Source organism: Homarus americanus, unplaced genomic scaffold (genome assembly GCF_018991925.1).
Source record: "Homarus americanus isolate GMGI-L3 unplaced genomic scaffold, GMGI_Hamer_2.0 scaffold59495, whole genome shotgun sequence".
Lineage (NCBI taxonomy): Eukaryota > Metazoa > Arthropoda > Malacostraca > Decapoda > Nephropidae > Homarus > Homarus americanus.
Window position 1 is genome coordinate 1,160,916 of NW_024732415.1, and position 27,930 is coordinate 1,188,845.

A 27,930-nucleotide genomic window follows, 5' to 3' on the forward strand; every position below is an offset into this window, starting at 1 on the left:
ACTGATTGCTCTGTTTTCCTATTGGCTGTAATTTGATGACATTACTCTTATTCCACCAATCACAGTTAAGTAAGAGATTACTGGAAGAATGCAATAAGCACGACACTACTCATCCATTGTTTTGGGGCGCTCTCCTCCCCTATTAGGGACCCACAGAGCCACAGGCCTTGGCAGCAGGGTCCCTGGGAGCAGTGGCGCCTCTATAAGGAGGGTGCGTGTCTGAGGAAGCCACCGCCTGAAGGCCCCTTGCTATGCCACCCCACGCTGGCAGGGCCTCTGGGAGCACCACGGTCCCTAGGAACGTACCTGGAGGTGCCCCCTGTCTCTGGAAATTCCTCAGGATCATGGCTGTTCCTGTGAGGGCTGCTAGGGTCGACTGTGCCCTTAGTAGGGCCCATGGGGCGCCGTCCCTGTGAGGGTCCCTAGGAGCATTGCTGTCCCTGCGAGGGTCCCTTGGAGTTGCCATCCCTGAGAGGCCCATGGAAGCTCGGCTGTTCCTGGAGGAGCCCCTGTCGACGCTGCCTTCCCTGAGAAGGCTGCCCCAGGATTACACTTGTTCAGGCACTGCCCCTGGTGGATCCAGCCCCACTGACAGGTCTCCTGGGAGTGCCACTGCCGACCCTTTGAGGGCCCTGGGGCGCTCATGCACCTGGCATGCACACACACAAGCACCTCACAGGGATAGTGGCGATCCCAGGGTCCCTTACAGGGACAACGCTTAGGTGTTCCCAGGACGTCGGTCACTTCAGGGCCATTCCACAGTGGTAGCGCATTCAGGGGGCCCGTCCAGAGGCGGTGTCTCCCCAGAGTCCCCCCAGGGGCGCCTCGCTCCTGGGCGAAACTCGTTAGGGTTCGACGCGCCTAATGGGCCCTCCTAGGCCGGCGGCGCTGGTATGGGCCCCCTAATGACAGTGGGTGCCTTCCAGGGGCGGCAGGTCTCTCCCAGGGGCGACGGTAGTCTCCCAGGGCCTTTCCCAAGCATGCGGCATCGCCTCAAAAAACTTCATAGATTTGTCGTATATTTTGTATCTGTCCGTAACTCCCTTACTTAAACGTGAGGATTGGTGGAGTAAGATGTGACGTCATCAAATTACAGCCAATAGGGAGAAATCCTGAGCAGTAGATCAGCACAACACCCCAACTTATGTTTCCTGTTGGATATTTACTCCTTTTTATTATTCATGGTGTGATGATGGTTGGAAATGTGACATGGAGTATTTATTCATATTTTCCATTGTTGTAAATATGCAAAACAAATTGCCCCCACGGTCAATACAGGATAGTGTCCTGGGGCCCTCCCATTTGCCCTACCAGGTGCGGGGCCACCCCAGGGGCTATCCCAGGGTGTCGGTGCCCCAGGGTCCCTGGCAAGGTGCATGGCACTGCCAGGGGCGGTATGCACCCAGGGGCCTTCCCCAGGTGTGGTGAGCACACAGGGTCCCTCTCAGGGCACCGTGCCCCCAGGACCCCTCTCAGGCGTAGTATACCCAGGGGCCCTCCTCCCAAGGTAATGCCCAGGAGCCCACCAAGAGGTAACATTGACCCCCAGGGGACCGACAGGTAATGTCGCTCCCCAGGCTCTCCTCAGGGGCACCGGTGACCCCAGGTGCCTCTCAGTGTGGTGGCGCACCCAGGGCCCACTAAGGGGTAACGTCAGCCCCAGGGGCTCTTCTTAGGGCAGCGATGCCTGGCACCTCTCAGGGGTCAGCTGTGCCCCAGGGTACCTTCCAGAGGCGGTGGCGCCCCCAAGGGGCGTAAGGCGCTACCCCAGGGCCTTCCCAGGGGCTCCACCAGAGGCGTCCCCTACCTGAGACCTATAGCTAGTGGTAGTGTCGCATATATTGCATACGTCCAGCAATCCCTTACTTAACTGTGATTGGTGGACTAAAATGTAAATGCAAACAGTCAGCCAATAGGAGAACAGAGCAAAGCCAGTCAGCAATAACACTTAACTTATGCTTTGCTGTTGGATATTTATTTCGTTTCTTACTATTTTTATACTCTGGGAGATAAGTGACGCTAAATAAATACACACTGCCCATAGCATTTTCAGTATTATCAAGAATTTGAATAATGAAAGGAGAATAACTAACAGTTAAAATGAGGTTGGGGTGTTGTAGCGATTGATTGTTTGTTTTTCTGTTGTTGTAATTTGATGACGTTACCTCTTATTCCACCAATCACAGTTAAGTAAGAGATTACTGAAGAATGCACAAGTAATGACACTACTCTGTCCATTGCTCTTTGGGGCGCTCTCCCCTATTAGGACCCACAGAGCCACAGGCCTTGGCAGTGTCCCTGGGAGCAGGGTGCCCCTATAAGGAGGTTCTGGAGGAGCTACCGCTCTGGAAGGGCCCCCCCTAAGGCGCCACTGACGCTGGCAGTGCTCCTTGGGAGCACCATACGGTCCCTAGAACGTACTGGAGGTGCCCCCCCGTCTCCCTGAAATTCCTTAGGATCATGGCTGTTCCCTGTGGAGGGCTGCTAGGGGTCGACTGTGCCCTAGCAGGGCCCATGGGGCGCTGCTGTCCCTGTGAGGGTCCTTAGGCATTGCTGTCCTGCGAGGGTCCTTGAGCTAGTTATCCCTGGGAGAGCCCATGGAAGCCTTCCTGCTGTTCCTGGAGTGAGCCCCTATCGACGCCGCCTTCCCTGAGAAGGCCTCTCAGGATTATATACTTCCTGTTCGTAAGACTGCCCCTGGTAGATCCAGCCCCACTGACAGGTCCCCTGGGAGCACCGCCGTCCCTGAGGCCCTGGGGCGCTTCCACTATGCACTGGCATGCACAGCCAAGTGACCTCACAGGGATAGCGGCGATCCCAGGTCCTTAAAGGACGGGGGGCGCTTTCAGGGTGTTCCCCAGGGACGTCGGCTCCCCCAGGGCCATTCCACAGTGGTAGCGCATTCAGGGGCCCGTCCAGAGGCGGTGTCTCCCCCAGAGTCCCTCTATGGGGCGCCTCTGCTCCCAAAGAACCTGCCAGGTCTGGACGCTCCCCCTGCGGCCTTCGCCAGGCCGGCAGGCGCTGGTATGGGCCCTCCTATGACAGTGGGTGCTCTTCCAGGGCGGGTAGGGTTCCTCCCAGGGCGACGGTGAGACTTTAGGGCCCTTCCACATGCGGCATCGCCCCAAAACTTCATAGATTTGTCGTACATTTTGCATTCGTCCAAAAAATTTCTATTTAAACGTGATTGGTGGAGTAAGATGTGACGTCATCAAATTACAGCCAATAGAGAACAGAGCAGTAGATCAGCACAACAATTCCCAACTTATAAGCCTTCTGTTGGATATTTACCTTCCTTTCATTACTATTCATGGTGTGATGATACTGGAAATGCGATGGGCGGAGATGATTCATATTTTCCATTGTTGTAAATATGCAAAAACAACTGCCCCCACGGTCAATACAGTGATAGTGCGTCCTGGGGCCCTCCCATTTGCCCTACCAGGTGCGTCACCCAGGGGCTCTCCCAGGGGCAGTCGGCAGGCCCCCCAGGTCCCTGGCAATGGTGGCGGCACTGCCAGGGGCGGTGGCGCACCCAGGGCCTCCCAGTGGTGGCGCCCACAGGGTCTCTCCTCAGGGGCACCCTCCGTGACACCCCAGGACCTCCCCAGGCACAGTGGCGTTTCCAGGCCCTCCTCCAAGGCAACGCCGCCCCCAGGAGCCCACCAGAGGTAACATTGTTTCAGGGACCGCCATAAATGTCAGCTCCCCAGGGGACCGGACAGGGGTAACGTCACCCCCAGGGCTCTCCCTCAGGGGTACCGGTGACCCCAGGGGAGCTCTCAGTGTGGTGGCGCACCCAGGCCCACTCAGGGGTGTAACGCTGCCCCCAGGGGCTCTTCTAGGGGCAAAGGAGTTCCCTGCTGGCCTTCCCTAGGGTCAGCCGCGGCTCCCCCAGGGTACCTTCCAGAGGCGGTAGAAATTTCAAGGGCGGCGCTACTCCTCAGGCCTTCCTAGGCCCTACCAGAGGCGCGTCCCCTACCTGGACTCCATAGCTTAGTAGTAGTGCTCGTGACATAGGTTGCATAATGGCCCAGCAATTTCATTTAACCGTGATTGGTGGACTAAAATGTAAATGCAAATATCAGCCAATAGGAGAACAGAGCAGTCAGTCAGCACAACATTCAACTTTACGCTTTGCTGTTGATATTTATTCGTTTCACTATTTTTTATACTCTGGGAGATATGACGTTAAATAAATACACACACTGCCCATAGCATTTTCAGTATTATCGCATCTCTGAACACGAAAGGAGAATAAATATCCAGCAAACATAAGTTGGGGTACAGCGACTGATTGCTCTGTTTTCCTATTGGCTGTAATTTGATGACGTTACTCTTATTCCACCAATCACAGTTAAGTAAGAGATTAATGGAAGAATGCAATAAGTACGACACCACTCATATCCATATTGTTTTGGGGCGCCTCCCTATTAGGACCCATGTGAGCCACAGGCCTTGGCAGGGTCCTGGGAGCAGTGGCGCCTGAGAGGCCACGCCTCTGGAAGGGCCCTTAAGGGCGCCACCGGCGCTGGCAGGGCCTCTGGGGCACCACGGTCCCTAGGAACGATCCTGGGTGCCCCGTCTCTGGAAATTCCCCAGGATCATGGCTGTTCCTGTGAGGGCCGCTGGTCAGTGGCTTCCCCTAAGGGCCCATGGGGGCGCCACCGTCCCTGTGAGGTCCCTAGGAGCATTGCCGTCCCTACGAGGTCCTTGGGCATTGCCATCCCTGAGGCCATGGAAGCTCGGCTGTTCCTGAGGCCCCTGTCAGCCTTGCCTTCAGAAGGACCCCTAGGATTATACTTGTTCGTAAGACCGCCCTGGTGGATCCAGCCCCGCGACAGGTCCCTGGGAGCACGCCGACCCAGCCGGGGGCCTGCGCCTCGCGTGCCCTGGCATGGCAAGTGACCCTCACAGGGATGGCGATCCAGGTCCCCTGAGGACGAGAACTGCACCAGGGGTGTTCCCAAGGACGTCAAACCCCAGGGGCCCATTCCACATGGTAGCGCATTCAGGGGCCGTCCGAGGCAGTGTCTCCCAGAGTCTCTGGGCGCCTCTGCTCCCAGGCCTGCAGGGTCTGGCACCCTATGGGCCTCTAGGCCACCGGCGCTGGCACTCAGACCCCTCCTAATTCAGTGGGTGCCTTTCAGGGGGCGGCAAGGGTTCTCCCAGGGGCGACGGTGCCCCCAGGGCCCTTCCACATGCGGCATCGCCCCAAAAACTTCATAGATTTGTCGTATATTTTGCATTCGTCCAAAAATCCCTTACAAAACAGCGATTGGTGGAGTAGTGACGTCATCAATTACAGCCGTGGAGAACAGGCAGTAGATCAACACCCCAACTTATATTTCCCTGTTGGATATTTATTCTCCTTTTTATTATTCATGGGTGATGATACTGGAAATGGTAGTATTTATTCATATTTTCCATTGTTGTAAATATGCAAAAAAACTCCTTACGGTCAATACAGTGATAAGTGCGTCCTGGGGCCCTCCCTTTCCCAGATTCGTCACCCTAGGGGCTATCCCAGGGGGTCGGTGCCCCAGGGTCCCCTGGCAGGTGGCCACTGCACAGGGGCAGTGGCACCCAGGGCCTTCCAGGTGTGGTGGCGCCCACAGGTCCCTCTCCAGAGGCACCGTGCCAGGGACCTCTCCAGGCGTAGTGGCTCAGGGCCCCTCAGGGTAACGCTCCCCAGGAGCCCCACAAGGTACTTTCCAGGGGACCGACAAGGGGTAACGTCGCCCCCAGGGGCTCTCCTCAGGGGTACCGGTGACCCCAGGGGAGCTCTCAGGTGTGGTGGCGCACCCAGGGGCCCACCAAGGGGTAACGTCGCCCCCAGGGGCTCTTCTTAGGGGCAGCGATGCCCCCAAGGGCTCCTCTCAGGGTCAGCCGTGCCCCCAGGGTACCTTCCAGAGGCGGTGGCGCCCCAAGGGGCGGCGCTACCCTCAGGGGCCTTCCCAGGGGCCCTACCAGAGGCGTCCCCTACCTGGAGACCTATAGCTTTTGGTGGTAGTGTCGTACATATTGCATACGTCCAGCAATCCCTTACTTAACTGTGATTGGTGGACTAAAATGAAAATGCAAATATCAGCCAATAGGAGAACAGAGCAGTCAGTCAGCACAACACCCCAACTTATGCTTTGCTGTTGGATATTGATTCTCGTTTCACTATTTTTATACTCTGGGAGATATGACGTTAAATAAATACACACTGCCCATAGCATTTTCAGTATTATCGCAACCTGAACAATGAAAAGGAGAATAAATATCCAACAGCAAAACATAAGTTGGGGTGTTGTGCTGACTGATTGCTCTGTTTTCCTATTGGCTGTAATTTGATGACATTACCTCTTATTCCACCAATCACAGTTAAGTAAGAGATTACTGGAAGAATGCAATAAGTACGACACCACTATCCATTGTTTTGGGGCGCCTCCTCCCCTATTAGGACCTATTGTGAGCCACAGGCCTTGGCAGGGTCCCTGGGAGCAATGGCGCCCTATAAGGAGGTCTGAGGGGAGCCACCGCCTCTGGAAGGGCCCCTTAAGGCGCCACCGACGCTGGCAGGGCCTCTGGGAGCACCACGGTCCCTAGGAACGTACCTGGAGGTGCCCCCGTGTCTGGAAATTCCCCAGGGATCATGGCTGTTCCTGTGACGGCCGCTAGGGTCGACCGTGCCCCTAGCAGGGCCCATGGGGGCGCCGCCGTCCCTGTGAGGGTCCCTAGGAGCATTGCCGTCCCTGCGAGGGTCCCTTGGAGCGTTGCCATCCCTGAGAGGCCCATGGAAGCTCGGCTGTTCCTGGAGGAGCCCCTGTCGACGCCGCCTTCCCTGAGAAGGCCCCTAGGATTATACTTGTTCGTAAGACCGCCCCTGGTGGATCCAGCCCCACTGACAGGTCCCCTGGGAGCACCGCCGACCCTGTGAGGGCCCTGGGGGCGCCTGCGTGCCTGGCATGGCCAAGTGACCCTCACAGGGATAGCGGCGATCCCAGGGTCCCTTACAGGGACGGGGGCGCTTTCAGGGGTGTTCCCAGGGACGTCGGCTCCCCCCCAGGGGCCATTCCACAGTGGTAGCGCATTCAGGGGCCCGTCCAGAGGCGGTGTCTCCCCCAGAGTCCCTCTATGGGGCGCCTCTGCTCCCAAGGAACCTGCCAGGGTCTGACGCGCCCCTATGGGCCCTTCTAGGGCCGGCGGCGCTGGTATGGGCCCTCCTAGTGACAGTGGGTGCCTTTCCAGGGGCGGCAGGGTCTCTCCCAGGGGCGACGGTGCCCCCAGGGGCCCTTCCACATGCGGCATCGCCCCAAAAACTTCATAGATTTGTCGTACATTTTGCATTCGTCCAAAAATCCCTTACTTAAACGTGATTGGTGGAGTAAGATGTGACGTCATCAAATTACAGCCAATAGGAGAACAGAGCAGTAGATCAGCACAACACCCCAACTTATGTTTTCCTGTTGGATATTTATTCTCCTTTTCATTATTCATGGTGTGATGATACTGGAAATGCGATGGGCGGAGTATTTATTCATATTTTCCATTGTTGTAAATATGCAAAAACAACTGCCCCCACGGTCAATACAGTGATAGTGCGTCCTGGGGCCCTCCCATTTGCCCTACCAGGTGCGTCACCCTAGGGGCTCTCCCAGGGGTGTCGGTGCCCCCAGGGTCCCTGGCAATGGTGGCGGCACTGCCAGGGGCGGTGGCGCACCCAGGGGCCTTCCCAGGTGTGGTGGCGCCCACAGGGTCCCTCTCAGGGGCACCGTGCCCCCAGGGGACCTCTCAGGCATAGTGGCGCCTCCAGGGGCCCTCCAAGGGGTAACGTCGCCCCCAGGAGCCCACCAAGAGGTAACATTGCCCCCAGGGGACCGCCAAGGGGTAACGTCGCCCCCAGGGGACCGACAAGGGGTAACGTCGCCCCCAGGGGCTCTCCTCAGGGGTACCGGTGACCCCAGGGGAGCTCTCAGGTGTGGTGGCGCACCCAGGGCCCACCAAAGGGTAACGTCGCCCCCAGGGGCTCTTCTTAGGGGCAGCGATGCCCCCAAGGGCTCCTCTCAGGGTCAGCCGTGCCCCCAGGGTACCTTCCAGAGGCGGTGGCGCCCCAAGGGGCGGCGCTACCCTCAGGGGCCTTCCCAGGGGCCCTATCAGAGGCGTCCCCTACCTGGAGACCTATAGCTTTTAGTGGTAGTGTCGTACATATTGCATACGTCCAGCAATCCCTTACTTAACTGTGATTGGTGGACTAAAATGTAAATGCAAATATCAGCCAATAGGAGAACAGAGCAGTCAGTCAGCACAACACCCCAACTTATGATTTGCTGTTGGATATTTATTCTCGTTTCACTATTTTTATACTCTGGGAGATATGACGTTAAATAAAATACACACTGCCCATAGCATTTTCAGTATTATCGCAACCTGAACAATGAAAAGGAGAATAAATATCCAACAGCAAAACATAAGTTGGGGTGTTGTGCTGACTGATTGCTCTGTTTTCCTATTGGCTGTAATTTGATGACATTACCTCTTATTCCACCAATCACAGTTAAGTAAGAGATTACTGGAAGAATGCAATAAGTACGACACCACTATCCATTGTTTTGGGGCGCCTCCTCCCCTATTAGGACCTATTGTGAGCCACAGGCCTTGGCAGGGTCCCTGGGAGCAGTGGCGCCCTATAAGGAGGTCTGAGGGAAGCCACGGCCTCTGGAAGGGCCCCTTAAGGCGCCACCGACGCTGGCAGGGCCTCTGGGAGCACCACGGTCCCTAGGAACGTACCTGGAGGTGCCCCCGTCTCTGGAAATTCCTCAGGGATCATGGCTGTTCCTGTGAGGGCCGCTAGGGTCGACCGTGCCCTTAGCAGGGCCCATGGGGGCGCCGCCGTCCCTGTGAGGGTCCCTAGGAGCATTGCCGTCCCTGCGAGGGTCCCTTGGAGCGTTGCCATCCCTGAGAGGCCCATGGAAGCTCGGCTGTTCCTGGAGGAGCCCCTGTCGACGCCGCCTTCCCTGAGAAGGCCCCTAGGATTATACTTGTTCGTAAGACCGCCCCTGGTGGATCCAGCCCCACTGACAGGTCCCCTGGGAGCACCGCCGACCCTTTGAGGGCCCTGGGGGCGCCTGCGTACCTGGCATGGCCAAGTGACCCTCACAGGGACAGCGGCGATCCCAGGGTCCCTTACAGGGACAGGGGCGCTTTCAGGGGTGTTCCCAGGGACGTCGGCTCCCCCCCAGGGGCCATTCCACAGTGGTAGCGCATTCAGGGGCCCGTCCAGAGGCGGTGTCTCCCCCAGAGTCCCTCTATGGGGCGCCTCTGCTCCCAAGGAACCTGCCAGGGTCTGACGCGCCCCAATGGGCCCTCCTAGGGCCGGCGGCGCTGGTATGGGCCCTCCTAATGACAGTGGGTGCCTTTCCAGGGGCGGCAGGGTCTCTCCCAGGGGCGACGGTGCCCCCAGGGGCCCTTCCACATGCGGCATCGCCCCAAAAACTTCATAGATTTGTCGTATATTTTGCATTCGTCCAAAAATCCCTTACTTAAACGTGATTGGTGGAGTAAGATGTGACGTCATCAAATTACAGCCAATAGGAGAACAGAGCAGTAGATCAGCACAACACCCCAACTTATGTTTCCCTGTTGGATATTTATTCTCCTTTTTATTATTCATGGTGTGATGATACTGGAAATGCGATGGGCGGAGTATTTATTCATATTTTCCATTGTTGTAAATATGCAAAAACAACTGCCCCCACGGTCAATACAGTGATAGTGCGTCCTGGGGCCCTCCCATTTGCCCTACCAGGTGCGTCACCCTAGGGGCTATCCCAGGGGTGTCGGTGCCCCCAGGGTCCCTGGCAAGGGTGGCGGCACTGCCAGGGGCGGTGGCGCACCCAGGGGCCTTCCCAGGTGTGGTGGCGCCCACAGGGTCCCTCTCAGGGGCACCGTGCCCCCAGGGGACCTCTCAGGCGTAGTGGCGCCTCCAGGGGCCCTCCAAGGGGTAACGTCGCCCCCAGGAGCCCACCAAGAGGTAACATTGCCCCCAGGGGACCGACAAGGGGTAATGTCGCCCCCAGGGGCTCTCCTCAGGGGCACCGGTGACCCCAGGGGAGCTCTCAGGTGTGGTGGCGCACCCAGGGGCCCACCAAGGGGTAACGTCGCCCCCAGGGGCTCTTCTTAGGGGCAGCGATGCCCCCAAGGGCTCCTCTCAGGGTCAGCCGTGCCCCCAGGGTACCTTCCAGAGGCGGTGGCGCCCCAAGGGGCGGCGCTACCCTCAGGGGCCTTCTCAGGGGCCCTACCAGAGGCGTCCCCTACCTGGAGACCTATAGCTTTTAGTGGTAGTGTCGTACATATTGCATACGTCCAGCAATCCCTTACTTAACTGTGATTGGTGGACTAAAATGTAAATGCAAATATCAGCCAATAGGAGAACAGAGCAGTCAGTCAGCACAACACCCCAACTTATGCTTTGCTGTTGGATATTTATTCTCGTTTCACTATTTTTATACTCTGGGAGATATGACGTTAAATAAATACACACTGCCCATAGCATTTTCAGTATTATCGCAACCTGAACAATGAAAAGGAGAATAAATATCCAACAGCAAAACATAAGTTGGGGTGTTGTGCTGACTGATTGCTCTGTTTTCCTATTGGCTGTAATTTGATGACGTTACCTCTTATTCCACCAATCACAGTTAAGTAAGAGATTACTGGAAGAATGCAATAAGTACGACACCACTATCCATTGTTTTGGGGCGCCTCCTCCCCTATTAGGACCTATTGTGAGCCACAGGCCTTGGCAGGGTCCCTGGGAGCAGTGGCGCCCTATAAGGAGGTCTGAGGGGAGCCACCGCCTCTGGAAGGGCCCCCTAAGGCGCCACCGACGCTGGCAGGGCCTCTGGGAGCACCACGGTCCCTAGGAACGTACCTGGAGGTGCCCCCGTCCCTGGAAATTCCCCAGGGATCATGGCTGTTCCTGTGAGGGCCGCTAGGGTCGACCGTGCCCCTAGCAGGGCCCATGGGGGCGCCGCCGTCCCTGTGAGGGTCCCTAGGAGCATTGCCGTCCCTGCGAGGGTCCCTTGGAGCGTTGCCATCCCTGAGAGGCCCATGGAAGCTCGGCTGTTCCTGGAGGAGCCCCTGTCGACGCCGCCTTCCCTGAGAAGGCCCCAAGGATTATACTTGTTCGTAAGACCGCCCCTGGTAGATCCAGCCCCACTGACAGGTCCCCTGGGAGCACCGCCGACCCTGTGAGGGCCCTGGGGGCGCCTGCGTACCTGGCATGGCCAAGTGACCCTCACAGGGATAGCGGCGATCCCAGGGTCCCTTAAGGGACGGGGGCGCTTTCAGGGGTGTTCCCAGGGACGTCGGCTCCCCCCCAGGGGCCATTCCACAGTGGTAGCGCATTCAGGGGCCCGTCCAGAGGCGGTGTCTCCCCCAGAGTCCCTCTATGGGGCGCCTCTGCTCCCAAAGAACCTGCCAGGGTCTGACGCGCCCCTATGGGCCCTTCTAGGGCCGGCGGCGCTGGTATGGGCCCTCCTAGTGACAGTGGGTGCCTTTCCAGGGGCGGCAGGGTCTCTCCCAGGGGCGACGGTGCCCCCAGGGGCCCTTCCACATGCGGCATCGCCCCAAAAACTTCATAGATTTGTCGTACATTTTGCATTCGTCCAAAAATCCCTTACTTAATCGTGATTGGTGGAGTAAGATGTGACGTCATCAAATTACAGCCAATAGGAGAACAGAGCAGTAGATCAGCACAACACCCCAACTTATGTTTTCCTGTTGGATATTTATTCTCCTTTTCATTATTCATGGTGTGATGATACTGGAAATGCGATGGGCGGAGTATTTATTCATATCTCCCATTGTTCTAAATGTGCAAAAACAACTGCCCCCACGGTCAATCCAGTTACAGTGCCTCCTGAGGCCCTTCCAGGGATAGTGGCGCACCCATGAGCCCTCCCAGGGGCGGTGGCGACCTCAAAGACCCTCGCAGTGAGCAGCTGCACTCCCAAGGGACCTCCCAGAGACAAGAGCGCCTCCAGGTGGCCCTCCCAATTCGTGGCGGATTCCTCAGAGGACCCAACAGGGGAAGTGGCGCCCCCACAGACATTTACAGAGGCGGCGGCGCTTCCAAAGACCTCCCAGAAGAAGCAGCTCCCCCAGCGAACCTCTAGGGGGGATGGCGCCTCCAGTTAAGTCAGGAATTGCTGGACGTAAGCAATGTGTACGACATCACGACCAAAAGCTATAGGTCTCCTGGCAGGAGGCGCCTATGGAAGGGCCCCTGGAAGGGCCCCTAGGAGTACCACCGCCTCTTGGGGAGCCACCGCCTCTGGAAAGGCCTCTGAAGGCACCGCTGTCCCTGACGAGAGCCCCTGGGCTGCTCCAAGACGAGATTCTGGGGGCGACGTTGCCCGTTGGCGGGCCCCTGGGTGCGCCACCACCCCTGAGAGGTTCCCTGGGGGCGCCGTTGTCCCTTGGATGGATCCTGTGGGCGCAACTTTCCCTGGGAAGCCACCTGCGAGTGCTTCCGTCCTTGGGAGGGCCCCTTGGGGCGCCATCACCCTTGGAATGGCCACAGGGGGGGTCGCACCTGGAAGGGAAAATAGGAAGGCCCCATGAAGCACTGTCACTATAGGGACACTGGGAGCAGCTGTTTTTGCACATTTAAAACAATGGGAGATAGGAATATAAACTGTGATATTTAGTCCACCAATCACAGTTAAGTAAGGGATTGCTGGACGTATGCAATATGTACGACACCACAACCAAAAGCTATAGGTCTCGTGGCAGAGGGCGCCTCTGGAAGGGCCCCTGGGAGGGCCCCTAGGGGTACCGCCGCCTCTTGGGAAGCCACCGCTCCTGGAAGTGCCTCTGTAGGCACCACTGCCCCTAAGAAGAGCTTCTGGGGGCGACTTTGCCTCTTGGCGGGCCCCTGGGAATGCCACCACCTCGGAGAGGTCCCCTGGGGGCGCCGTTGCCCCTGGGATGGCTCCTGTATGCGCAACTTTCCCCGGGAAGACCCCTAGCGGCGCTGCAGTTCTTGGGAGGTCCCCTTGGGGCGCCGACACTGCTGGGAACCCCTTGGGGGCGCCGTTGCCTCACGGAGGTTTCATGGGAGCGCCGCTGCTGCCTGAGAGGGCCCCGCCCTTGGGGGCACCACCGCTCTTGGGAAGACCCCTGGGGGCGCCAAATCCCCTGGAAGGTCTCCTGGGGGAGCCGCTGTCCGTGGGAGGGCGTCTGGGGGCACCACCGCCTCTGTAAGGCCCCCTGGGGGCGCAACTATCCCTATCAGGTCCCCTGAAGATTCTGCCGCCTGTACGAGGGCCATCTGGAGGCGCTGTTGCCTCTGGGAGGTCCCTTGGGAGTGCTGCTGCCCACTTGGAGGGTCTCTGAGGGCACCAACGCCCTTGGGATGGCACCTGGGGGCACCACCACCCCTGGAAGGGCCACAGGGGGGGGTCGCACCAGGTAGGGAAAATAGGAAGGCCCCCAGGAGGCACTGTCACTATAGGGACCCTGGGAGCAGTTATTTTTGCACATTTAGAACCATGGGAAATTTCAGTAAATACACCGCCCATCGCATTTCCAGTATCATCGCACCATGAACAAAGTAAAGTGAGAATAAATATCCATCAGGAAAACATAAGTTGGGGTGTTGTGCTAACTGACTGTGCTGTTCTCCTATTGGCTGTTATTTGGTGGATTTACATTTTAGTCCACTGTCGTTGTATATGCTGTAAACTGTATACTTTTGGGGTATATAGACTGTCTACTGTCGAGGTAAATAGACTGTATACTGTTGGAGTATACATTTTCCACAACCTAGACAGTGCAGGTATACAATAATAGTAAACAGTATCGCAACTTAACCAAGGACAGCCGACAAAACCATCAGACGCTTAGTTCCTGAAGAATATAAAAGCTTCATAAAGTAACATTAAGAACATGAACCATCTTAGTTCATAAGACTCAAAGTGGTTATTATCATCAGAGTAATTCTTTTGTTATAGCCAGACAAGTTGCTGAACTATACCTAATCTCACACAGTTCAGACCTCAGCCTTTGTTAAACAGGCAGAGGAGAAGCACTTTTTTTTTTTAATGATTATGGGAAGTATTACCCCACCTGTGTTATCCCACACCTGCACATGTTCGCCTATACTCATACCTTCACTTAATCAAGCACCTCATATACACTCTCTCAACCACGTCATCTACCCACTACTACTACACTCATACACGGATCACCAACTTAATAATTATACCTTTAAAATTAGTTAACTAAAGATTGGGAAAAAATCAATTAGGTTTTGTGTAGAGCTATTTTTTTCTTTCTAAGGAGGTGGAGAAATCTAGCTTTAACGACATATGGTGATTGTTGGTTAGTCTTAAGTGTCAAGTGGACCCCTGATAACTTTTCTCGAGGAGGCATATAAGAGGTAGCATCTGGTCTTACCACCAGCAGCAGCCATGAAGACTTTGGTGTTTTGCTTCCTGATGACCACAGCTCTCGGTAAGCTCCTTATATTATTTTCTTATTTCATAGTAAAGCCTCTCTAATGCATATGGGCATCAGGACTACCTATACAAATGGGGTAAATTGTTAAAAAAATAATGTAAAATAATAATAGGAACTTAATTCTTACCTCCAACTTGATTACCTGATTTATACCCAGCGGCACCTCACAGGAAGCCCCGCTACCGTCCATTCATCAACATGATTGTGAGTGGAAACAAGACTACTCCAGGAGAGCTTCCCTACCAGCTCAGCTTCCAGGATACTTCATATGGTTATTCTTTTCACTTCTGTGGTGCCTCCATCTACAATGAGAACTATGCCATCAGCGCTGGTCACTGTGTCCATGGGGAAGACTTGAACAATCCAGAGTACCTTCAGGTAACCATGCTACACTGTAGAATGTGTGTTTACAGTTTTTAGTTCTTGGGGTGGATGACTACAGTGAGGTTAAATACTTGGTCTGAGGTTATGGATTTATTAGGTGAGGCTGTCTATTAAGTGTAGCCAAACCCTGATAGCAGCAAGATCGTGCATCAATAAAGCCTAGATGTCCTATCAGTATGCAAAGCTAAATATTGGTTAACAAAATCGTGACCATATGTCAGCGAGCTACCCTTAAGCCAAGAAGTTCTGATTTTTCTCTTAAAAAAATTAACTATTTCTTGATTTTTAACCATTTAGGTGGTCGAATTAGGTAGGCACTTAAGTTTGATTAGACTGTCTTAGCTGTGGATACTAGTGATCGTTATTATATACAGCGGTACAAAAACTGTGTTCTTGATAACTGCAGAGGAATGTACTTCATAATTTTTGATACTTGAGTAACTTATTCAGTTTATCATTTGTACTAAACTAAAATTTACAATGGATACTTTAACTTGTATAATATTTAAGTGACTTATTGACAAAAATCATTTACTTGAATTTTAGTAACTTATTTTAGTACTTTTTGCACACATGTTTATTATATTGTACAGGTAATTGTGTTATTTCCTCCTTAAGGTTGTGGCTGGAAAGCAAATACTCGACAAGGTTGAGGGAACTGAGCAGACAGTCATACTCTCAAAGATCATCTTACACGAGAATTTTGTTGGCTTTCCCATCAAAAATGACATCTCCCTGTTGAAGTTGTCTCGACCACTCCTCATGAATGACTACGTGAAGCCCATCGCTCTTCCTGAGGCTGGTCACACTGCTGCCGGTAACTGTATTGTGTCTGGCTGGGGCGCCACTACTGAGGGAGGGACCCCAATCAAAACTCTAATGAAAGTGACTGTACCAATCTTAAGTGATGAAGAATGCCATAGTGTATATACCCAAAATTTCTTTAAGGATTCGATGATCTGTGCTGGTGAGCTAGAAGGTGGCAAGGACTCGTGCCAAGGGGACTCTGGTGGACCCTTGGCTTGCTCTGAATCTGGCTACACCTACTTGGGGGGCATTGTGTCCTGGGGGTACGGCTGTGCCTGCCCAGGCTACCCAGGTGTCTATACTGAGGTGGCATACTTTGTTGAATGGATAAAAGCCAATTCTGTCTAATCTTCAGGTTCTCACAAGAATCTTAGGAAAATGTACAATGAAAGACAAAAGTCGTGTCGTGAAATTTGGTGAAAACATATGTTTGTACAGTGAGGGATTTCTGTACACTCCTTTCTTAAGTTCAAAATAAACTTCAACACAACCTGATCAGTGTAACAAGTGCCATTTGCCATTGTACTGCTGACTGAAGTTTTGTTAATAGTAATTTGCCTGGTTAATAAATCTGTAATGATAAAAAAGATAGGAAATATATAAACAGTCATTTGAGATTAGTTTTAATCTGATATTAACATTGAACAACTTTAAAAAGACAACAAACTCTTATATATATATAACAATATAAAACTCTTCAACAAGTGTTATGTAAACCTCTTTGGCCCCTCACATCACACCTCACATCAAAACCAGATTAATTTTTCAACATTAATCTTCCAATGCATTTGACTATTAGTTTTATTTTTAAATTTTGGGGGAAAAAACAAAACAAGATTTATGGATTCTAGGCCTGTGAGGTCATGTGTAGTAGCCAACACAGTCACTCGCACACACACATTTGTCTATATGAACTATTAGAACACAATACTGTATACATTCTGAATGTCATACAGGATTGTCTTTTCTGTATATATTCTGAATACATCACATATGTTTGAAGCATTTAAACCCCTAAAAAACTTATCCTTCCCCCAGTGTAAAGTAAACTTCTCCATAATTTTGACTAATTTACTACCAAATTCCAACTTGTTACTTGAAAAGAATTTATGCACTGAGAAAATGTTGATGCATCTCGTCATCAGGAACTTGTTGGAAGTTGGCAGAAATAAACTGGAAGTTAAAAGTCTCTGGAAATTGGTTCACTGTTGACAAAATGACAGAAATATGCTTGATGTATTATTATTTATTAAAGGGAGATGAGAAGTTTGCTCTTATTAGTTAGTAATCTCTTATACAGTAATGACTTTATTTTTGTTATGACATGCATGGCGTCATTTCCTGGCTCGGAAACATGGGAACCACAACAACTTCTAATTCTTTTTGAGGTGAGTGAAGCCACGTTCCTTGTTGCCAGGGTCCATCACGATAGAGATAGTGAGGGAGTCCTCCCCGTGGGTGTGAGAGAAGGGCGTGCCCATCCTCACCAAGAGAGAATCTTGGGGCTTCAGCACGAATTTCTCCTTCCCAATCACCACCGAGCTCTCGCCCTCCTGCCCTCACACAACACAACAATGAGTCTCTTAATACAATTTCCCACTGGAGAAAAAATTCCCCCACACATCTTTAATTAAAATTTCAAAAGCAAAATAGTGTACTGTATAAACATGTCAAACCAATTGTATACCTGCATGGTCTATGTACATTGTATACCAGGGTTGTCTTTATGTATACTGAATTGTATACATAGAGTCAATATACACGATGTATCAAATGTAAACTTGTATATTTAACTGAATAAACATATACTGTAACTACTTATCCATCAAGAGCACATGTAAATAAACCGTCTCTCTATAAGGGTCCTCAAGAACAGTATACAGTATCTAGTCCCCTCCCACACCCTCCCCACTGCCAGTAGTGGTGAGCAAAAACCAAAGACAAATATCTTACCAGCTGCCAGAGCCACGTCTCGGCCTTAGTCAGGTGGAGGTCTGTAGTCCCTCGGCCCAGGACAGTGACGTCACTCTGGTAGCTTAAGTCAAACAGCCTCTTACTCCCCTCCTGCTGAATCTGTAAGTGGTAATTCATTAAATACTGCAGATTTATTAGAGAACAACAAGACGCATATCTTATTCTCTATCTCTCTATTATTCTTTATTCCTTTCTTACTTTTCTGTGAGCTGGATCAAAGGTACAAGAATCTCACTGAAAGGGGACACATAATGGGGTACAGTGACACAAGAGTTGAAAGTAGGAAAACTGAATCAAAACAAAGCTAAAAATACCCACACATACTCGTTTAGTTGTCAACTTGCATAAACAATATAAAACAATCATCTTTAGCTGCCATGTACGTATAGGCAGCCCGAGTTATGAATGGATTACGTTCCTGGACCCTGTTCGTAATTCCCTCTGTTCTTAAGTTGGAACAGTGTTAATTCCATAGTTTAGGTTCGGTTAAACCACAACCCTGCCCATACAAACAGTATCTCTTACATAATAATTAAATACAATAAATAAAGTTATGTTAAACAATATAAGGTCATTAAAAGAAAGAATTTTAGTTAAAACTCTACCCATATTAAACCACAATAATATCCCATACATAACAAATAAAGTAAATAAAGTAATATTAAACTTCCGTATATAGAATAATGAATGTACAATACTTAATGTAAAACATGGGATTTTTGTGATGAATATACTGGGATTCCTTTTGTAACTCGAGAGACTGCCTGAATTTATGATGAAGTAAATTTGATGCAGAACATTACTGTACATCCTCCGCCCATTGTTCACTACATCAAACCACCCACCAGCTTATCAAGAAGCTAATGGGGTGCATCAGTAAAGGGAGGGTGGAGAATGTCTGAATAAAAGACAGGAACATACTTCAGCACGATACTTATTGAGCCACTTGGCCAGGGAGAAGGGTGTCTCCACAATCCTCAAGGCATCAGGCTGCCAGGGTGGATTCTCAGGGATGGTTCCTAGGGGTGGAGAAGATATTGCTCATAAACTATATATACATATTAATCTCCAGAGGCAATGGCTAAATATTTTATAGGTAAACTTATCTTTCAAGAATGATTTCCCCTCCTTGTCATGCTGACTAAGAGGTCTCAAAAGTTAAGTAGATATATGTTAAGAGATAAAGATGTGATAAGGTAGACAGACACACAGACCAGGGATGGGTTTGCCAGTCCTGTGTTGTTCCGAGGCGAAGTACTCCTTGATGATGGGGACAAGCTGTGTGCCCAGGTCCTCACAGTAGAACCACTTCTCAAACAGTGACTGGGTGGTCCCCTCCACGTAGTACCTGGGGAAGAAGACAAACATGATACTACAGTATATACTGTACAAGAAGGAAGGTTCAAAATGGGGATGAATATCTCCATTAGTTGGAATCCCTCAAACCTGAAACTCTCCAATATCTGAAATTGAAATTTTCTCGGAAAATCGTTCCCAAAGCTGGAATTTTCTGGGTAATTCCGGCTTTGAGAACGATTTTCCAAGGGGGGCATTTTCTGGAAAATTCCGAGAATATTTTCTATGTACCCGGAAAATTCCAGATAGGGGAGTTCTTTCTGGGTTTGAGATCTGAAAATTTGTTACCCGGAAAATTCCGGGGATGAGGGATTTTTCCCCAGCTTTGAGAGAGTCATCCCACTACCCAGAAATTCTTATTCTCCGAAGTGATCTGCACCAATTGTTCCGGCTAATAGAGCTATCACTTATATTAAAAAAGTCAATTACGCTGTACCCATAACTTTTAAATCACATAGGAATATGACTGGAGAAGTAAAGATGTATTATTAATGATCACATACCTACTTTTCCACATAATCTCCCTCTACAGCTGTGCACTTGTCCCATCTTTCTACATATTTTCAGTATCAAGACCAGGTTTCTTAAAAAGTGGATGCATTAAGCAGGGCTGTGGAGTCGGAGTCGGAGTCGGAGTCGAGGAGTCGGAGGAAATTTCGGCTTGTGGAGTCGGAGTCGGAGTCGGTAAAATTGTCCAGACTCCGACTCCGACTGAAGCTATTCTGTTCCTAAGAACAAATATATGAACTCAGGCATATTCATTGCAGTGATTCCACTGATCCCACTAATTTTCTTAAATTATTAAAAGAATTTATATCCATTTTATAAGCATTATTATGAATTTATTGTAGCAGGCACAGTATAGCACTATAATTTTGGACGATAGTCTCTTCTTTACCATTTGAATTTTGAATTATATCAAATTTTGTTTCGTTGAAAACTGCACAGAGGCTCTCAGCTACAAAACAATTAGCTACAACCTGTTTTTGGTGAGATTAAGGCAAATTTAATTTAATAACTTAATCATGTAAGGTTTATCCATTTTCCTTAATAAGGTATTCATTTCTTTAATGTACATAAATATATAACTTTACTTTAAAAGGAATTGTAGGATCATCATTTAGATCCACATCAGATTATGAGCTTAAACAAAATTCATATGCTGAGATCGAACTTTTAGATATACATGTAAATGGTGTTTTCTAGTTAATATCTTGAATTCTTAATAAATTTATTTTTCTTTTGATTGAAACTTTGAAAGTCAAGCCTATCATCTTTTTGTAGTTCTTAAATATCGTCCAGATCATTAATAAAGCAGTATAGCCACGGTGTTTTACTTTTTACCTATGCAGGTTACAACATACAAATTACAATTAGGATGGTAGAAATAGTTGTTACAAATAGGCCAAGGAGTCGGAGTCGGAGTCGGAAGCATAAAAATTTGAGGAGTCGGAGTCGAAGGTTTTGTCTTCGACTCCACAGCCCTGGCATTAAGCCTGTTTCTCAGATGGCACAAAATTGCCTTCTGCATAACATTTATTTATGATTCTACAAATAAAATCTGCAGCATGTTCAAAGCAAGTGATACCTTAGATATATTTACAGGATGAAGATGACAAAAAGTCTACTTCGAGTCCGTGATGTAGTGCATACTGATCACCCCTACAGGACAACACACTGGATGAGTGATTGAGGTTTATGACATAAATTAGTCAAAATTCAACTGAAAATTCCTCAATTAAACATCATTAAGGGCATTTCTTAGACATGATATCTTCGTCTAAAAAAAACAAAGAAAAATGCGAGGTAAGCTGAACATCTGAAGTGGAAAAAAGCATAGTAGTTCCAGACCTCCAGCCCATCAGTCCATTCATAACGGCATAAAAGGCTTTCTCATCACTGCCACAAGAGGCTAATCACTGAACAGACAGCAGCCCTATGCACAGTTATATACTCTGATCTAGTACGATCTGTTCAGCACTTCTATGATCCCTATGAAGAGAACTTAGACGAGTCATACCATGGAGTCATCTCTTACTGTAATTCTCTTCAAGACCCTCTGGACAATAAAGGTCTGAAATGGACAGAGGAGTCGACTCAGCTCAAAGAATGATCGACTTCCTGATCAATCACGGTGTGTACTGTGAGAAGGTGGAGATGGGAAGAGCAAGGGCAGGGTTGACTGCTAGATAAACTTTCCCCAATAATATCAGCAGATAGTCGAGCTTTACGCAATAACACACCTCGGATAAACCCCATTGGTTACGCACATTATGTTGGGGTGTAAAAAGTTGATGTACGTACTTTAGACAGTCATGTTCCGTTTTGAGTCGTTCACGCTCTACGACGAGTCCCAGTGTGTCTGCAAACCGCTGTGGTGAGTGAGGGATTTTTCCTGGCAACTGGAAGACCTGCAACAAAACAAAAACCTGGCTATATGCAAGGTGTCTCAGAGAAATGTATACCCACTGCTTTACAGATTTTAGTGGAGATAAAATAAATGCTTGTACTATCATAACACCAACACTGTCTTTACTTGTTGATGTTTGAGGTCTCCTTTGCTGACAGGGTAACAACTCAATAATTATGCATTTCCTCATACTTTCATAATCACCACTGTATTCAGCAAGCAGTCTTCCCACCTTCCCCTCAACGAACCAAGAAGTCTCCTCACCTCCCCCTCCTTGATGATGACGTCCTTGAAGGCACCATTCTGGAGAGTGACCAGGTTCATGTCGCCCTTCAACATATAGAAGAACTCCTCCCCCACCTCGATGTGAAAGTCCTTCCTCTGGTTGGGTCCTCCCACGTAGAACACCTTCAGCTGTCCGTCACCATGCCTGGGAGGGTGGAAGGGAGATTAGTTGTGGTACCTGGATGGGAGGGAAGTAGTGTCTGGGAGAAGGATAGAGAGAGAGAAAGTGACTGGATGTAGGTCACTACTCACTCCCATCATCAAATTACTTCAACTCTTCAATAATGACCATTTAAGTAATATTCTCAAGCACATATAATAATTAGTTTTACATACATACTATAATATACAGTATAGTACCTTAACCCGAGTGACAAGTGTTGATTTTAGGCAATTATGGTCGAAACCGGAAAGAAAAATTGCGTAGGTTCACCAATTTCGTTGATTTCCTATGCAGTGAATAATCTGTACAATTTAGGTCAGTATGCCATAAAAGAATCAAAGAAAATGAAAACCTGTACATTTTTTTTACGAGCCGAATTGTTATTCAGTGAAAGATGCATTTATATATCTACTGTTTATGTACTCAAGAGCTTCAGTCACTGTACTCAGCCCAAGGACCTTAGATACGTACCCACCTCACTCCCTCCCTCTCCACCCCTCTACATATATCAACCCCCCAAAAAAACACTGCTGTAAAAAATCTTTATTTTAGGAAAATTTGTGAACTCAATAAAAATAAATAAATAAATACGTAAAAGGTAGTGGTTGGTATTGGTTGTGTTGCCACACCAAGAGACGTGTTTTGTATTGTGTGACGAAAGAAACTGGTTTGGAGAGCGAGTGGACTTAATCACCACTTGCCTGCTGTATGCCGCTGCCGTCCTCCAACTGCGCCACTCATATTTTGTTTTGTTTTTTGTTATGACGATGATCTTACGACATGGATACTGACAATATTACGATAGGTAAATCTAATATAACTATTTATAACTAAAGATAGCCACAATAATTAACGATGATTGTAACTACCGGTAACTGCGCAATACCCTACAACACTATGGCCCTGAAGATGTTATTTAAACTATAGTATCGACCGAACAGCGTCCATCCCTCCTCCTCTGGCCTTTAAATGTCACTGATTAAAATTGAATAAGACTCGATACTCCTCCAACATACAAACTAGCAAGCAGAATTAAACTTAACTTATTATTATGCAATTTTACAATGTATTATGCGTAAACATACAAATTAGGAGACTCACAAAGCCTCTCGGTGTCCTTGGGTGGGATTGTGGGGTTCACTTGACAAGCGTAACCTAAGGCTCAGAGAACGAGTTTTTTTTCCAATACGAAAGCAAAAGTATGTATACGTATACTTCTAAGGCAACAAATGACAAACAAACCATTAAGATCATCAGGAGTTTAATGCCTAGACACGTATCCGGGGTCAAATTCTCCTTCCCCAAAACAGCAGGTAAGGCTTTAGAATGCATTGACGACTAAATTATACTGTAGATGTATTGACAGTGACGTGGCTGGAATTTCCGTTAGCCCCTTCAGTCGACACGGGCATATGAATAGACATCACCAAACAATCTTCTCTGTTGCTTTAATCGTTTTTCTCCTTGCAGGGATGGATATAGGGGTCGAATCTCACGTTTCTCCTAAGATCTACCTGGCACGTTAGATCACATCAGGGACAACGCGTAAACATTCCTGGCACATGATGTACTGAAACATCTAAACGGATCGCTTGTCAACAGTGCACAGACTATCGGGGATGGACAACGGGGAGAGAGTTAGGTTAAGTAATCACATGTAGATTCGCCGCATAAAGGAATTAGACATTAAGTAAAATCGTGGGGGTGTCGTCAAGCAACCCAGGAGGAGGATACTAAGCAGCTGATGACACGAATGTTTTATTAAATGTAATATTTAACTCCCGGTCTCGCCACACTAACTGGTCAAGTCTTATCACGTACTTAGTCCACTGGCAACACAAACAGCTTCTAACTTCAGACCTTTCTACAACCAACACCAACTATCTCTATCCCACCCTAGACAATACATTCCACTTCTTTCTATCCATAATTCCAGACTTTAGTGAATTTATCAATCTTTTTAATGTCAAAACAAATTCAGACCATCACCACTTGCGGCTCTGTACACAATCGCGTCATGGGGCAATTTTATTCAGACAACAACCCTCGCAACACTTGAGTTGTGTGGCAATGTGCAATACAAAAACGTAATTATATATTGTGATTAATTCTAAATTACACAGGGGTGACCAGACTTTCTAAACAGTAATTATCATGAAGGACAGTATAAATGTCGAGAGGCAAGGTAATTTCACCCGCTAACTGTAGAAATTATAAGAGCAAACAAGTAACCAACTTGGTAGAGAGAGTTTTCCAGAGCGTTGATATTGACGGACACACCTCAGCTTTGGGAAGTCATTTGATACTGACGCCGTTGTGTTTGTTACTGCAGCTTATACAGTTATCCGACAACGTTAAATTTTAATGTTTGACTGTACATTAAATGCTATATTTTTAGGTATGCAAATAGCGAGATTTATAAATTGGAGTTGGTAACTTGATTATCACAATATATTAACCAAAACACATACAATAACTAAATGTTCATTCATACTTTCCAAAAACAATAAGAAATTGGCCAATTAAGTCTCCTCCGCCAGTTTTGCCGATCGTGGGATAAATTAGCGCAACGGGGAGCTGGTGGTAGAGCGTTACCGTTCTTGCCTCGCAAGCAAGATGTCACGGGTTCGATTCCCGGGCCGGCGGAAATTGTTGGGACACTCTTCCTAGCCCCCTTGGTCCCTGTCCACCTAGCAGCACAGTAGGTACCTGCTGTAAATCGAAAGTTGCGAATTCGTGTACAGGGACAAGTTGTTGGAGCTTCCAATAACTTGATGACATAAACCACTGACTCTTCAGGCTTCTACGCCCTTAACTCATGAGACAAAGGCAATCATGAACTTATCATGCTTCCCTGTTGGGCGCTGTAAACGCTTCTGCGCTTCACCTTACACAAGGATGTAGGGGGTGCCCAATAAATGAAAAAAAAAAAAAAATTAGCGTAACTGTTACAAAGGAATATACAGTAAACTCACATCATATGGTTGCAGACTGGTGGTAGAAATGACTTCTTGTTTTGCTCAATCCAGTCAGGGATGGTATGGTGGACATTGGGCAGAGGCGCCATTTCTCCTACACTCCTGACAAACACGAGTAACATGAAAAAATAACACTTATTCAATGGTAATATTGCAGTAAATAGCAAACACCACAGAATTTCGGAAAATCACTACACTCAATCGATAGAACTAGTTTTTCTTTGAGAATTTTCTTATATTACAGTAGGTTAGGTTAGGTTAGGTAACACTTTTTATCAGATTCTCTGGTTGCTGTTAATCTGCAATTTGACCTATTCAATAATCATAACCGAAATATCGACTTTCACCCTACAATTAAAAAAAAAATTAACCCTTACATACAACAATCAAGATACTGTTTCAATATTTCGTAATGAAATTCACTGGATGGTTAGGTATGTTGAAGGAGTCCGGGCGAATCAGGTTCTAACTAAGTCTCCATACGGAACTCTGGTCTGTCCCAGGGTTGCCAGATGTACGACAAGCTTCACGGCCAACTTCACCCCATCTCACGGCCAAAACCTTATGGATGGGAAGCACAAGGCTATTTTTCCAATCCACACAAAATAAAAGTATCCCCTACAATATCCACTTAAAATGTAGTAATAAAACCAAATTTTCACTTAGAATTGAGAGCCTAATAATTACATAAACATATCATCTATAATCTACAGTGAAGATTTACCTTAATGTGAAATGGTGGTGGAGCATGATAACTTGATAACACTAGCTGGCGTAAGCAAAAACGTCTAGTTTGTTATCGTCCCCCGGTTTGTTATATTTTCTACCACTGTCGTAGGACCCTTTCCATTTACTAGTGGACATTTTGAAAACTAGCACTCGGAATTTCATTAAGTAACTCAGATGGCTTTGTAAGCTCTGAAGCTTAACCCATATGCTGGACACGTTCAGCCTGAACAACTCAAATATGAGAACTAACAACTAAGGTAGTAACTAGTTAGATCAGTCAGCTCAGTAGGTTACGTAAACATGTGAAGAGGTGAGATCACTGAGCCACCATTTTCATTGTAAAATTTGAAAATCTGCTAGAATTTTCTTCACAATCCACTAAAGGAGGAATTAATACGTGTTTTACAAAATTCGGCCAAAATACGGCCAAAAAGTTTGGCCGTGACCATCCATTTTCCACGGCCAGGCGAAGTTTTTTACGGCCTAATTAGATAAATTTGGCCGTGGAAACGGCCATCTGGCAACCCTGGTCTGTCCACTACGAGATACCGACCACTGCACCACGCCTCCCTTATCGCTAGTCACAATATTGCCATTTAAGTGATGATTAAACCCATGTATTTTATCTTTAACTGAAGTATTCTCGCAGCCAGAGAAAAAAAAAATCCTCCGTGTGATATATTTAATAAACATATATCCAGTGCGTGATAACAGTTTGTTTATAAATTCATAGGTGACTTACGAGACGGCAGCGGGTTGGTGAATGTCAGACATGCACGGCAGAAAGAGATGTCCACAAACAGCACATTATAGCTACATTAACTAACTAAAAGCATATATACAGTACAAACATACACCAAGAACCAGTACTTACACAGAATAACAGCCAGTACTTGCCAACAGTATGTAACAGAACCAGTACTTCGCAGAACAACGGCCAGTACTTGCCAACAGGAACAGGCACGACTGACCTGTACGTAACTATAGGTTCTGCTGTGTTTACCTGCAGGTAGCTGGTCAGAACTCCCAGTGTAAAGGTGGTGGCACTTTGGGCACTTTCCTCCGAACATGTTGCTCGTTTTGTTGGCCGTTGATCTGGTGGCCCAGCAAGCAGAGGGATTTCGGGTGTTGCAAGAACGGTTTGGCAGAGATCTTTGATGGCCTGATTAGTGCTCAAATAAGTTTCATATAGTTTCAAGTAAAAATTGAAATAAATCATGAAACAATAATAATTTTAAATATAACACATGAACGGTGACATATTTCTATTGATTCGTCACTTTAAAACTTTTTTAGTATTATTAAATAACTATTCAGGGTCTTCTTTTCTTTAGCTTTCGCAGACTCCTCACTTGCTTAAGCAATTGGAGAACTATAGCACAACACTTTAAGGCAGCGGTGTCCAACTCAAAACCTTTCGAGGGCCAATTCTTATTTTAGTTACCGTCTTCAGGGCCAACACACGTGCTATAACACATATTTGCAGGATTGAAGTTTACAGCTTCACACATTGCCTTACCTGGCTTACCAGGAATACCTCATTTGGGTTTGTCTGATCTTAAGTATGTAAAATTCATGTTACTAAATAAACATGATTTTATCTATTTCTTTCATAATTTCACGGGATGATAAATTTTACCGTCATCCCGCGGGCCACACCTGACCATCCCAAGGGCCAAATTTGGCCCGCGGGCCATGAGTTTTCGGTCCCTCAAGTACAGCAATCTCGTGATGGTTGAGTTAGTCGTTACGGCCTATCTCTTTACCAACAAAATTATAATTATTCTCATGACCAAGACATCTTTGTTGACATGCGCACATATTGTACCATGATTCAAGTTTTGTTACAAATAATATTACTTAATTTGATTTATAAGGAACCACAATTCACTACAATACACACCTGGGCTAACTACAGGCTTCCATGGTTAGCGAATGTGAAATACAGGTGTACTTCCTTTTGTCTTCTTATTAACACTATTTAGGCTAAGACATGTGTTAATGAAACGCCTTTTGCTCATGAATATCAACATAAAAATCATCAATTATTGCATTTTATTTTTAATCTGGTATTTATTTGATATAATTTTGACATTACTATCAAGTGTGTATTGCTGGGTGAGGGTGAACTGTAGAGGTTTGGTTAGGTGATATAAAGGGGATTATTACGTATATGCTATGTAAATACCCATGCAATGAAGTTGTGCTGTGTTAGTAGATCTCCCTACAGGTGGAAGCCGGAGTAGACTGCTGTGTTCAGTATCTCACACCGAAAACATAAGTGGTTGTGAGAATTTTGTGATAAGTGAAGGAAAAGGTTGCGATAAGAAGTA

General features: G+C 48.2%; 2 protein-coding genes across 4 annotated transcripts; one reads left to right on the forward strand and one right to left on the reverse strand.

Moving 5' to 3' along the window:
• The first annotated feature begins 14,397 nt into the window (after nucleotides 1–14,397).
• LOC121868548 (trypsin-1-like) lies at nucleotides 14,398–16,317 on the forward strand. The gene is made up of 3 exons (XM_042369275.1): nucleotides 14,398–14,505; nucleotides 14,669–14,889; nucleotides 15,514–16,317. The coding sequence occupies exons 1-3, from the start codon at nucleotides 14,463–14,465 to the stop codon at nucleotides 16,048–16,050; spliced, it is 801 nt and encodes a 266-aa protein (XP_042225209.1). The 5' UTR covers nucleotides 14,398–14,462; the 3' UTR covers nucleotides 16,051–16,317.
• On the reverse strand, nucleotides 16,313–26,578 carry LOC121868547 (3-hydroxyanthranilate 3,4-dioxygenase-like). Of its 3 annotated transcripts, none has more exons than XM_042369274.1 (8): nucleotides 26,472–26,578; nucleotides 24,866–24,970; nucleotides 21,707–21,872; nucleotides 21,337–21,443; nucleotides 18,891–19,024; nucleotides 18,598–18,695; nucleotides 17,656–17,775; nucleotides 16,313–17,255 (listed from the first exon to the last, which is right to left on the reverse strand). In XM_042369274.1, the coding sequence occupies exons 2-8, from the start codon at nucleotides 24,955–24,957 to the stop codon at nucleotides 17,076–17,078; spliced, it is 897 nt and encodes a 298-aa protein (XP_042225208.1). In that variant the 5' UTR covers nucleotides 24,958–24,970; nucleotides 26,472–26,578; the 3' UTR covers nucleotides 16,313–17,075. The 3 variants fall into 3 exon arrangements, with proteins under 3 accessions (XP_042225208.1, XP_042225205.1, XP_042225206.1); XM_042369271.1 differs by lacking the exon at nucleotides 26,472–26,578 and adding an exon at nucleotides 25,246–25,399; XM_042369272.1 differs by lacking the exon at nucleotides 26,472–26,578 and adding an exon at nucleotides 25,250–25,397.
• Between the last annotated feature and the right edge of the window lie 1,352 nt (nucleotides 26,579–27,930).

Excerpts from the sequence above, each read along its gene's own strand:
- LOC121868548 (XM_042369275.1), top strand. The coding sequence starts at position 14,463 with ATGAAGACTTTGGTGTTTTGCTTCCTGATGACCACAGCTCTCG. Across the intron at positions 14,506-14,668 it reads CCTGATGACCACAGCTCTCG|CGGCACCTCACAGGAAGCCC; the intron begins GTAAGCTCCTTA and ends ATTTATACCCAG. Across the intron at positions 14,890-15,513 it reads ACAATCCAGAGTACCTTCAG|GTTGTGGCTGGAAAGCAAAT; the intron begins GTAACCATGCTA and ends TTCCTCCTTAAG.
- LOC121868547 (XM_042369271.1), bottom strand. Across the intron at positions 19,025-21,336 it reads ACGGAACATGACTGTCTAAA|GTACTACGTGGAGGGGACCA; the intron begins GTACGTACATCA and ends CTTCTTCCCCAG. Across the intron at positions 18,696-18,890 it reads GACTGGCAAACCCATCCCTG|GAACCATCCCTGAGAATCCA; the intron begins GTCTGTGTGTCT and ends CTCCACCCCTAG.